The sequence below is a fragment of the Pteronotus mesoamericanus genome, unplaced genomic scaffold, assembly GCF_021234165.1.
Source record: "Pteronotus mesoamericanus isolate MK-2021 breed Mesoamerican mustached bat unplaced genomic scaffold, CSHL_Meso_final scaffold_45, whole genome shotgun sequence".
In the NCBI taxonomy this organism is placed as follows: Eukaryota; Metazoa; Chordata; class Mammalia; order Chiroptera; family Mormoopidae; genus Pteronotus; species Pteronotus mesoamericanus.
This window is the reverse complement of record NW_026555317.1, coordinates 5,142,299-5,155,663: the sequence shown is the minus strand read 5'-3', so window position 1 is coordinate 5,155,663 and position 13,365 is coordinate 5,142,299. Positions and strand designations below refer to the sequence as shown.

Below are 13,365 nucleotides of genomic sequence, written 5' to 3'. Positions count from 1 at the left end.
AACTCCTCTTTTTGTTTCCAAAATGGTAGAGAAACAACTGAACTAGGTTAATAAAGGAGAGTGTTTTTCACTGCTGGAAAACAAGTGAGCATGCCAGACACTTGGAATTCCTGCAAAAACTAGAGCTGCTGAGGTCATGATGAGGGGAGGACCTACCAGCCTGGAATTCCAAAACATGAGAAGAAAAATCTGAGGTTGGTGGTGGGATAGGTTTTTAACACAGTGACCCAACAGTGATAGGTTCTACACCTGACCATCTTCCTTTGGCTTCTGTTTCTTCCCCACTCTGGATATGCTTACTGGGTCTCCAGCTTTTCCAAGAAAAAAATTACATTATGTACATCTAAATTGTCCTGTCTTCTTTAAGGATATTTGATAGAACTTACCGTAAAACACAGTGCTGAAAAACTTAGTTGTTTCTCTTTTGAGTCACTATACTAAGGAAATGTTTCAGAAGATAGGAAGAAGGCTGATTTGAAGAATTTGAGAAAAATTTCCCCTTGAAACAAACTCATGTAAGAAATATAAAACAATTCTAATTTATACCCATGATGAAGATATTCCATCTCTGACACAACAGCAGGGTGCCACACATACACACACACGCACACACGCACGCACGCCCTCACGCACATGGAAGGAAAAATTCAGAATCAGGAAAATATTCTTAGGGTTGAAAGACATTATTTGTCAGTTAAAAAATTAAATGACACTGAAAAATATAAAACATTGCCCTGGCTGGCATGGCCCAGTGGATTAAGCGCCAGCCTATGAACGAAAGGGTTGCCAGTTCTATTCCCAGTCAAGGCACATGCCTTGGTTGTGGGACAGGTCCCCATTTGGGGGCACATGAGAGGCAACCACACACTGATGTTTCTCTCCCTCTCTTTTTCCCTTCCTTACCCTTTCTCTAAAGATAAATTTAAAAAAAACACACAAAACATTGATGAAAGAAATTAAAGGCATAAGTAAATTGAAAGACAGCCTGTGTTCATGGATCAGAAGACTTAATGCTGTTAAGATGACAAAACAACCCAAAGTGATCTGTAGAGTCAATGTAATCCTTATCAAAGTTCCAGTGGCATTTTTTGCAGAAATAGAAAAACTTATCCTGAAATTCATATGGAAACTCAAGGGGCCTCCAAATAGCCAAAACAATCTCGATAAAGATAAAGAATTGAAAGACTCACACTTCCTTATTTCAAAACTTACTACAAAGTCACAGTAATGAAAACCATGTGGTACCAGCATAAGGACAGACACGTAGACCAATGGAAGAGAATAGAGAACCCAGACATAAAACTTTGCATATCTGGTCAAGTGATTTTTGACAAGGGTATCAACCATCCAATGGGGAAAAGATAATCTTTTTAGCAGTGGTGCTGGGAAAACTGGATATTCATTTGCAATAGAATAAAGTTAGACTCTTATTTTTAAACCATGTACAAAATTAACTCAAAATGGATCTAGAACCTAAATGAAAGAGATAAAACTTTAAAACTCTTAGAAAAAAACAAAGAGCAAATGTCCTGGATTTAGCGATGATTTCCTGGGATATGACACCAAGTATAGGCAACAAAAGAAAAATTTAGATAAACTGGATTCCATCAAAATTTAAAACTTTGCACATCAAAGGACACTGTAAACAGAATGAAAAGGTAATCCATGGAATGAGAGAAAATATTTGCAAATAGTATATTAGATAAAGTATTAATATACAGAATACATAAAGAACTCTTAGAACTCAACAACAATAATAAAAAATAATCCAATTTAAAAATGGGCAAAAGACTGGAATGGACACTTTTCCAAAGAAGATGTACAAATGTACCAATAAGCACATGAAAAGGTACTCAACATCAATAATCTCTAAGGAAATACAAATCAAAATCACAATGAAATATCATTTCACACCCATTAGGATGGCTGTTATTAAAAAAACCCAGAAAGTAACAAGTGTCAGAAAAGATGTGGAGATATTGAAATCCTTGTGGATTATTGGTAGAAATGTAAAATGTGAAAAACAGTATGGCAATTCCTCAACAATCAAACAAATAAATGAATAAACAAAATGTGGTATACACATAAAATGAAGTATCATTCTGCCTTGAAAAGAAATGAAATTTTAATACATGCCACAACTTGGATGAACCTTGAAAACATGCTAAATAAAATCAACCAGAAACAAAAAGACAAATATTATATGACTCCACTCTATAATATATAATTATATTATATATAAAATATATTATATTTTTCATATAATAGTATGAAAAATCTAGAATTGGCAAAACCCATAGAAATAAAAAGTAGAACAAAAGTTGCCAGGAGTTGGGGAGGAGTTTCAGTTTAGGTGATGGATAAGTTTTAGAGATGGACAGTGGTAATGGACACACAACTTAATGCCGCTGAATTCCATGCTTAAAAAGTGAAAATAGTAAGTTTTATGATATGTGTATTTTATCAAAGTAACCAAGAATTCAATGAAAACCATGAACAGTCAGTTGAATACTTCAAAAACAAAACAAAACAACTTAAATTGGTGAGTTACAGGACTAGAGTAAAACATTCTCCAAGAACTCAAAGAAATGATAACATTTAAAATTGTAACAGAATATAAAAGAATTGTTGGATAGGTTCAAGAATATAATGAACAGTCAAGAAAAATAAGGCAGGGCAGAGGACAGCAACAGGGCAAAACTGGCACAACTGTAACAGGACAACAATTAATAAAAGGAAAAGTAATAATAAAAAGAATAAAAACATTTCTAAGCTGAGGAGGCTTATTAAGTTGTCACCTGGAGATCGAGTTGTATACAAAGTATTACACAAAAGTAATGAGAACCCACACCTAGATAAAAGCTCTTGACTGTTTAAATTCCAAAGATAAAAAAAATAATTTCTACAAGTATCCAGGAAGGAAAACTACACACAAAGTAGAAATATACTAAATTGGCAACCCCCCCTTTTTATATGCAATATGCAATAGAATATATGCAAGTTGACATTCTGTCACTGTCTCTAGTAAATGTAGAGTAAAAAGTAGTCAGGATATAAGAACTTGATATTTAATTAAAATATTTATTTGGCAGTGAATGATGATAATTCTCAAATAAGTTGAGATACCCTCCAGGAAAATTTACCTGAGAAAAGACTTAGCCAACTGAAAAATTTAAAAAAAAAAAACCCCTTCAAGATTTGAAATATATATGTATGTGTGTGTTTATGAAACATAATGCAAATATTTCTTAAGAAATTCAATAAGGAGAATAGATAGGTATTACTTAATTTTTTGCCATTACAAAGGCAAGCAAAATTCATTGGGAACTGTTACTAGAATAAAAATATAATTACTCTTTCAAATTACACTTTTCAAATCACTGATGTAAAAGTTTCAAAAAAAGAGTAAAAGATAAATAGGTGGCCAAAGATAACAGGAAAATACAAAAAATGTTATAATATTATCTTTGGACAAAAGACTTAAAAAGCATTAAAGGTGATTGGAAATATATTCCATAATGAAAGAAATGTGAGCTAAATAATACAACATAATTTATAAAACAATGTGCTAAAATTTCAAAAATAGTCATAGTGGAAAGTTTTAAAATACTCTCTTTTCACAGATCAAGGAAACAAAAATATAAAATATTTGTTAAATTTAATCAATACATTTTTATATAAAACTTTTTATTCATAGAAGTATGCATACCTTCTAACTTTCGTGGATAATAAAAAATTTAATCATAAACTAGTCCACCAACAAAATTAATTTCAAAAGTAGAAATTATATAAAACATATTTTCTGAAAAGTGCAATGATTCTGGAAATTGAGAAACAAATTTAAAAAATTAAGTGGAAATTGTGAAATACTTTTCATATTAAATCAAATATAAAATTATAAATGTAAATTATTTAGAAATTAACAACAATAAGAACAGTACATGTCAGAGTGTATGATATTGAACCAGGATGAGATTTAGAGTATAATTTATATTCATGACAGCTTTTATTATTAAACAAGAAATAATTAGACATCTGGCAAAAGGATGGCCCTTGTCAAGGCCATTGTGCCTCTCAGAGCCTCGGATTCTGGAAAGGACAGAGAGAATAGAATAAAAAAGAACCCCAAATTACATCTGAGAAAAAGAGGAAAAAGAAAAGAAATAATTAAATATAATAACTAAACTTTTAGTTCAAGGAGCCAGAAAAAGAGCTGAAATAAAGATAAGATAGGAATTAATAGTAAAAGAATAAAATAATGAATCATAAAAAGAAACAAATATACAAGAGAATTAATAAATAAATTTAAGAAACAAACCACTAAGTAATTTGAATGGGGATATGAGAATGTAGGAGTGTAAGAAAAGGGCTGTAACTACAAATACAGAAGACATTTTTTTTTTATTGTTCAAATACATTTGTCTCCATTTTCCAGCCACCACTTTCCCCTGCCCCACCCACCCCTACTTCCCACCCTCAACCCTTCCCCACTTTGGCTTTGTCCATGGGTCCTTTATACACATTCCTTGATTTGACCCTTTCCCTCTTTTCCCTGTTACCCACCTCCCTCCTTCCCTCTCGTTACTGTCGGTTCAGATACTGAAGAGATTTTGAAAAAAAAAAAAATGTACTTTATAAAATGAAAATATCAATACATTGGTAATTTCTACCACTTTTCAATGTGAGAAATATAGTAACAGTAAGTAATATAAGAATTTAAAATAACTGTCAAAGAACTTCTTTAACATTTAGGTTGTTTTCTTCTGGTTAGTACCAACCTTGAACAACACATACTTTCTATATTAGTTAAGATATCCCACTGCATGTAGAAAGACTGCCAATTCATTTCTCCGAACTCACATAACCCTTTTACCCCTAGGCTGACAGAGACAGTACAAAATAAAACTCTTGAACACTCTTACGATTAAATATTGATAAGCAATATCTTAAGACTTATATTAAATCAAATCCAGAAATATAATGAAAGAACAAACCATGATACATAATATTTATTCCATGAATGTAAGGTTAATTTTTCATCAGGAAATCTTTCGATTTAAAGTTTTCAAATGGACAGGACAAAGGGAATAAAAGAAGAAAGTTGTAATTATGTTGATATGACCAAAGGGCACTTAATAAAACATTTATTTCAGGTAAAAATTTTTAAATAAAATTGGAAGAATAATTCCTTAATATAGTAGAATAAATATCTCTTTGAAGTCAATATCCAATAAAATACATAATTATGAAACATATGTCATTCCTATTAAAGTTTGAAAATTTTAGCCAATGTAATAAAACACATAAGAAGATATACTAGCAATAAATATTAGAAAAAAAGAACAGAAGTTATCTTTAATTACAAATAGTATAACTATTTTCTAGAAAACCACTCTAAAATTAACTGGAAAGTATTAGAACTAATAAAATGTTTCGTTAAAATAATGGGGTAAGAATATAAAAGCAATAGTTTTTCCCCAAACTAGTTTTCCTTAACAATTTCAGGATCATAAGCCTCTTCTGGTACAAACTACAATCTCTCTGACTTGAAAAAAATTTTAAATCATTTAATGGAGTTCAATAGAAGCCCATGGAACCCCAAATTATAGGTTAACCGCTCTGTAGTGAACAGTAATTTCAAAAATAAAACAGAAAAAAAAGTATTCACAATGGATGCAAAAGTTTAAAGTGCCAGAGTAAACTTAGGAAACTGCCTGAGACTGATCTGAAGAAAATAACAAAACCTTATTGAGGGGCATAAAAGAGAAGTGACATATACTTAAATAAGAAAGTAGATACAGTAAAAATGGAATGCCATTTTGCTAAGGCAATTCTGTATTTTTCACACAATCCAAGTGGAAAATCCTAAGAATGTTTCAAAACATAATAAATATTATTTAAAAAACATATTGTAAAAAGAAAAAAAGAAACACTAAAGACCAGGGAGATTTTCACCCAACATCAGAGGTGAGGAAAGACTGGTCTTCCAGATGTTGGTAATGGGGGGAAAAAAAAACCCTATTAAAAAAACATGTCATTTGGTTCAAGCATAGGAACAGACAGAAATGCAGTGCATCAGAATAGAAAACTGAGCAATGGACCCAGATTTATGAAAGGGTTTAACTTTTCACATTGGTAGTAAAAGATTATTCAACAAATAGTGTTGGAAAAACTGGCTAAAAACTTGGAGGAAAAAAGATTCATCTTGGCCTTATACTGTGAATCAGGATAAATTCTGGAAGAAGTAATGATCTACATGTAAAAAAAAATTACAGAAAATACTCTAAGCAAAGGTAGTCATAAAAAGAACAGTAACAGCTCAATCACAATTATGAATACTGGTTCTAAATATCTGAATAAAATGTAGAAATAGAATTTAGTTCTACTTTAAAAATAATATATTACAACCAAGTATAAGAATAAATGCAAGAATGATCCAATGTTAAAAATCTTTTTAATGCACTTCACTATATAAGTAGGTTAAAGAAAAACTACGATCATCTCAATAGATGCCAATAATGCACTTGATTAAATTTAATATATATTCCTGATTTATTTTAAAGTAAGAGTTGGACTTCCTTGACATGATCTCATTTCCAATGATGATACATTTAAAGTATTTCAATTAAGATCAAGAAAAGGCATCCAAGGAGTTTTTAGGGAATTGTATGCAGTAATTAACAGTAAAATAATTAATTCTAATAGTACTTAAGTTAACATTTTTATCCTTTATTATGCTAGTGAAGAAACCTAAAAATTTTGTTACAATTTGTCAGTTGCTTTGCAAACTGATGAAACTAAGAAATCTTGTAAGGACATGATGTAATGCAAAGCATGTGAGTAGGGCCAAATCTAGAATCCAGAATCCGAATACTAGTTCTGCCATTTTTATTATTTGACCATAGCAAGTTATCTAAATTCTCTAAATCTCAGTGTCATTACCTGTAAGGTTAAGGTAACTGCAGGTAAGATGGAGTAAACCTGCCACTGGTTATCTCTCCTACTGATTGTAACAAAACTGAACAAAATAAAAAAGCAAACACATGAGGACTCTGAAAAGTAAACAAAGAGGGTGGATTGAGGAAGGCAGTTAAAAGCTGGAGAAACAACCCTCACAGAGATAAATTCAAAATTTGTTTTCCGCTTTTCTCTCATGTCATTAACCCAAGTGTGGGTCTCTGTACATGGCAGTGGCCTGGGATGTTACCTAAAAAGCTCAGAATGCCCCTATATTTCTGGCCTCTGATAAGAGAGGGACCCTGTGGTGCAAAGAATGTGGAGGGAATCTCCATTTTTATTGCTCTTTTATGACTCCTGGTTTTGTCCCAAGGGTGGCCCTAGTAGAGAACTACATGCAGCAATGCGATGCCAGAACTCCAGGAGAAACCCCATTTTTCTTGTTAGAGGACTTGGGGAGTGGGGCTTCAGTGGGTAAGATAGTGCCGGGGAGTCCTGGAGAGGAGACAGGTGGAGAAACCTTTTAATTCTGTGTATGAAGCTGTGTAAGTCTCAGGTTCATTTCTGAACTGCACATTGGGAGGGCAGTCCCAATGGAGTTTGACAAAGCCTTTGAACATGAAACAGACAAACAAAATAACCCACCATCCACAGAAGAAGGCATAGAACTTGTGCTCTGGACCTAGCCAGGGTGATTTCTTACTAATGCAAACAGAAAAAAAAATCAACATTCTCCAGAGGATTTGAATATTATTCAGAGTCTAAACAACATAATATTACAAATTTCTAGGATATAATCTAAAATTACTCAACATACAAAGCACCTAGAATATGTGACTAATTCTTAAGAGAGAAGACAATTAAGATGGCAATTCTGAGCTGTTGGAATTAACAAACTAACAACTTAAGCAGTTATACTAACCATGTTGTATGAGGTAAATATAAACACACTTGAAATAAACAGAAATTTAAAGTTCTCAGCAGAGAAATAAAAAATTTAAACGGAACAGGGGAAGGGGGCAGGGGAAAGTCGTGGTGGGAAGGTGGAGACAAATGTATTTAAACAATTAAAAAAATAAAAAATATATTAAAACAGAATTTAAACAGAACCAAATAAACATTTTAGGACTAGAAAACATGGTATCTGCAATGAAAAAAAAAAAAATGCATGAGCACAATGGTAGACTGAGGATGACAGAAGAGAGAGTCAGTGGACATGAAGACACAAAGGAAGAGCAGAAAGAAGAAAGATTGCAGAAGGACTGAATAGGGACATGTAGAATAATATCAGAAGGTCTAACAATTGGGTCATTGGAGTCCCAGAAAGAGAGAAAATGACTAGTGCAGAAAAAATATGCCCACAAATTCCCCAAATTTGATGAAAGACATAAATCTATAGATTCAAGAAGCTCAACAGAGCCAAAATAGGATAAACTCAAACAAAACTATACCCAGATACATAATAATCAGATTGCTGACAGTTAAAGGTAAAAATAAATCTTGAAAGCTGTGAGTGAAAAATGGCATATTACATATAAGACAATGAATCAAATGACCACAGAAACCACATTGGAAATTGAATAATGGTTACATAGGAATAGATAAAAAATAATAAAGTTTAGTAGATAAAAGGCACAAATAATAGTTATGATTCTAATAGTAAATCTACATTTTGGCACATCATATTTATATTCCTTTTTATTTCTTCACCCTTCCCATGGTTTCCCCTATGTGATTTGATCCCAAGAATTGGATGCAAATATACCTTTGATGTTATTTCCTGTGATTTACCCCAAATCTTTTGCTCTTGTTGAAATGAGTCTCTGCTAATTCATGTCTTCTTCTTAAACAAGTTTTAAAAACTCTTATATGTTTCCTCAATTATTACATATAATATCGCATCTTTTATGGTCATATAGGGAGATTGTAAAGATCAAAAGAGATATAGAGGAAAATATACAAATTCCTGTGACCAACTAAAACACTGAAAGCCATATATTTCAGGAACAGCACCAGCTTTAAAGTTCTGAAAACCTCATTCTCTTTGCCAATCTCATGAGAAAGTATTTTGGGGGGAGATGGCTTGCCCACATCTCCACACAGGCTGATAAGGTTGGGGGAGCATCAGTAAACCAAGTCATACTTTGTTAGCTGACCTACAGTTTAGGCCAAGCAGTTGCCACATGAAAGCTTTATAGCCTTTAAGAAAGCATTTCTGGCTATTGTTTGCTACATTATCAGCCCTTAAATATTAAATGCTGCTTATAGCAAACAGGAGATTCTAATGAAGTTAAGGCACAAAAAATTATATTGAATGTAGGATTCAGGTGAGTAATTTGAACTAGCATAACCCAGATGGGTCAGAAAATCTAAGTGTTCCATTAGTGTTTACAAATCTGTGCCACTCCATCTGCCCTCCCTAACTTCCCAGAGGCTGTGAGCAGTAGCACACAGAATACCCACCAGGGATGTGATGTGTGAACTTGGTCTCTTGGCCAAACTCTTAGGCATGGAGTGAGTGGAATCATCATGAGGCAGCCTTGAGTTGTAGGAAAATGTGAAGAATAGGTAAGAGGGAAGTTTTCTCTGAATGAAAGACATCCCGACATAAAGGATGCCATCATTCAAAGGCTGAGAAAGATTAGGAGTCTTGAATATAGCACACAGGCTAGAAACACTTTGTCAGACCTTCTTAAACTCCTTGGCCATTATTTTTTTAAAAAAGGTCACACAGTTTTCTTGGGCCCTATGATCCTGTTTATTAACATAAGGCAGCAAAATAGAGTGGGGCCCATGTCTAGTGTGGGTTCTGTTTGGCATCCTTAGGAACATGATATGGCCTCAGTTTCTCCTTCAGTTAACAAGGAATAGGAAATTCCTGGTTTTAGAGTAGCATCTCCGCGCCTCTCATATGGCATGCATGCATAGAATGCTGCTGAATGAGAAACAGGGTTTGAAGACATCTAAGTGGTATGGGTTACTCTTTTCATTACAGGTGGAAAACGCAGACATGGAGAGAAATGGGGAGTAGCTCCAGTTTGCTGCATCGGTGCAAATCCATCCTGTTAGTCCCATTTTAGTTTTAGAAGAATGTTATAGAATAAAGTCTTCCTGCCCTTCCTACACTTACCCTCCTCCTTTCCTTTTACCAACATGTCCATACATAAGTCCCACATCTGTCCCCCATGGTGCTTCTCTCATGGGGACCATATCACCTCATGAAAAGTAGACAAAGTGTCCTTAACTCAAAACTGTCATCTCCACTCTCAACATATCACCCTAACTATGAATAAATGACAATGTCTCTGTTATTGCTAGTTTTCATCTGCAGGTGGTAAAACCCAAAACAGTATTTTTGTTAAGCTAGGTTTATCTAATCCTTTTATGTCAACAACATTTTTCCACACCTGATTCAAATTTCCCTTTATTTTGTGGTATCATAAACCCTCCCTTTCTATTCCCTGCTTAGTAATTATGTATGACAATATTTCAAGTTTTTACTTCTCTCACAGTGTGCTTATTATACGTCTAAACCCTTAACCCACAAAATAAATCTAATTTAAATAAAAGAAAATACAGTCCCCCAAGAATTTGGTTTGCTAACGTTTTGCTCCAAGTTAGCAGACCAAGTCACCAATCAAGTGTAAGATTTACCTTAATGTGATTTAGCCATTTATAAAATTTCACCAACATCAGGAAATTCTATCAAAACCATTGCAGAGTAAATTAACAGATGGGTCAATGTGCAAGGTTCCAGGCTTAAGTGAAAATAGAAAACTATTAGATTAAAATGACTGACAGGTCAAGGTTGGCAGCAAGGTGGAAATATGAGAACTATTCAAAAAAAGATGGGCATTTTTATGACTGGAACAGGGAGCACCCTTACCTGTCTTCTGTTAGCTTCATTAGGGTTGTTCCTCGAGTAGAGAAGACAATAAAGGACATTCTTAGCTGTGGGCTGGAAAGGAAAAGAAATTCCATTAGGGCAGACAGGAAGGCTGTGGAATGCCCTTCTCTTCCAGGCTTCCTCCCTGCCCTTCCCTTTACATCACTGCCGCCAAAACTGAGGAACTACAACCCAAGAGGCTTCCACAGTTAGTGTTGTAAGTATTTAGCCAGCAGCAATCTTGAAGCTATGGACCAGGAAGAAGACCCTTGTCGTCTGCTGGGAGGCTGCTTCTGATTTGACACCACCACTCAGTGAGCGCAATTATAAGGAAGATAAAATTCTTCATTGCCTGTGCTCTGAAGAAGTGTGTCCCTAGAAGAGGAGGGGCCTACATGGTGTCTCTAAAAAGGGGATGCTGACAGACAAAATTTGATAGTGTCTCCATAGTCAGCTGGTATGCCCTATAAAGAAGAGAGTGTCTCGGACTGTTGTAGCTTGATGCCATCAGCCATTAAGATCATACATGAAGTCCTTTTGCTCTGAAAGTAGGATCACCATTGGCTTTTAATTTCTACTTGGCTTCCCAAGGAGGTTATCCTATAAAGAGAATGTGCTGATGGGTCATAAGAGTATCTATTCCACTTGGTAGTTATACTTCTCATTATTAATGAATAGATTGACATGGTTTGTATGTGGCTGTACTTAGGAGCTTTGTCAATGTAGAATCCATGCTCTGGGTGTCATGACAACTCTCAGCTAGGGACCAAACATGCTTCTCTGTCTGCAGGACGAACTGTGAGATTGCAGTGGATTCACCGGTAGAACACCATCCTGTGGGCCTCTCTCTGGGTGGGTATGTGGCTCACCCACCAGAGCACGGACCCATTCCTTCACAATGCAATAAACTCCCAAACCTGATCTGGCCCCAACTCTTGTAGTTCCTACTTCCTAAACATTTCTCAAACCTGTCCCTCTTTTCCATTTCCTAGCTTAGGAACTGGCCCTCAATTATCTGACCAATTATTGCCTAGGGTTGACCTTGTCTATCATCATTCCTTGTTCCACTGCTTCTAGAATTATTTTCCTAAAATCTAAATTAGATCATGTCAATCATTTGCAATAAAATCTCTAATGGCTCTTACTGCCTGCAGGATAAAGTCTACATTCATCGCCATACTTGTATGCTTGAAACATCTTTGGAAACCCTTAACAATGGTACTTAATGCTTGGTAAGAGCCCAAGCAATACCTGATGCGCTGAATATTGATCTCTTGAAACAGACTTGAGTTCTCTGTACATGACATCACACTGCCTCTTACTACCTCACCAGTGCTGGCCCAGCAGGATATCATATCCTAAATAACAACAATAACAATCATACCAACTACAGCCACACTTATCAAGTGCTTACTATGTGCCAGGCACTATTGTGATTTGCCTGTATTATCTCACTAAACTTAAAACAATTTTATGAGATCAATACTATTATTATTCTTATTTTCCACAAAAGAAAATTGAGACCCTGAAGGATAAAGGTCACACAGAGGAAGAGTGGTGGATCTGGGGCTTAAAACCACACATTCTGATCCTAGAACTTGGGCACTTAACCACCACAGTATACTCCCTCCCTTCTATAGAGTTCAGCTCTAGAAAGAATACATTTTAGCCCTGGCCAGTGTGGCTCAGTTGGTTGAGCATCATTCTGCAAAGTGAAAGGTCACCAGTTTGATTCCCAGTCAGGGCACATCCCTAGGTTGTGGTTTGGTCCTTGGGCCATACACATACGGAAGGCAACCAATCAATGTTTCTCTCTCCCTCTCTTTCTCCCTCCCTTCCTGCTCCCTCTCTCTCTCTCTTAAAAAAAAAAAAAGAGGAAAAAGAAAATACATTTTAAATGTGAGACATGTAGGTCTCTTAAGAGGCATTTGGTATATGAGTCTGGGCTAGAGACATAATTTGGGAGTTGTGAGTAAAAGTGTTCAAAGAACACATCAGCAGCAAGAAGGGGTGAGAGCCAACACATTTAAAACCAGCACCAGCATTTAAAGGCCTGGCTCTGGTCAGTGAGATGAAAGGAGAGCCAGAAGCCTGAGGAGGAGAGAATTTCAAGGAAAGGTAAGTCTGATCAAATGGAGCTCCTCTGTCCAGCAAAAGAAGCGCTGAAAGGTGCCCACTGGCTTTGTCCTCTAGGACGTCACTTAGTGACTTGCGTGAGAGCAAGCAGGTAGAGGCAGTCAGGTGGCAGTGGGTTAAGTGGGAATAAGAAGTACGAATGTAGAGACAGCAAGTGTCTAAGGATATTTGAGTAAGAAACCAGTAAAGAAATAGCTTATATCTACAGGAAGACATGATCAACAACTTTGTCGTTTCTCTTTTTTAGACAAGGGGCAGGAGAGATTAGTTTTTGTATATCAATAGTGGAACTGGAGACAGAAAAAAATGGTGGAGAAAATACAAGAAAGAAATGAAGACCTGGAGAAGATTGGAAGCAACGGGATAAAATGGACTAAAATGCAGAG

General features: G+C 35.2%; 1 protein-coding gene across 1 annotated transcript in view; it reads right to left on the bottom strand.

Annotated features, from left to right (window-relative positions):
- ANTXR1 (ANTXR cell adhesion molecule 1) overlaps nt 1–13,365 on the bottom strand; it is a 223,120-nt gene that overhangs the window by 179,108 nt on the left and 30,647 nt on the right. The window contains exon 3 of the mRNA XM_054593556.1: nt 10,844–10,915. Coding sequence (XP_054449531.1) covers nt 10,844–10,915 — 72 coding nt within the window. The remainder of the gene's footprint in view (nt 1–10,843; nt 10,916–13,365) is intronic.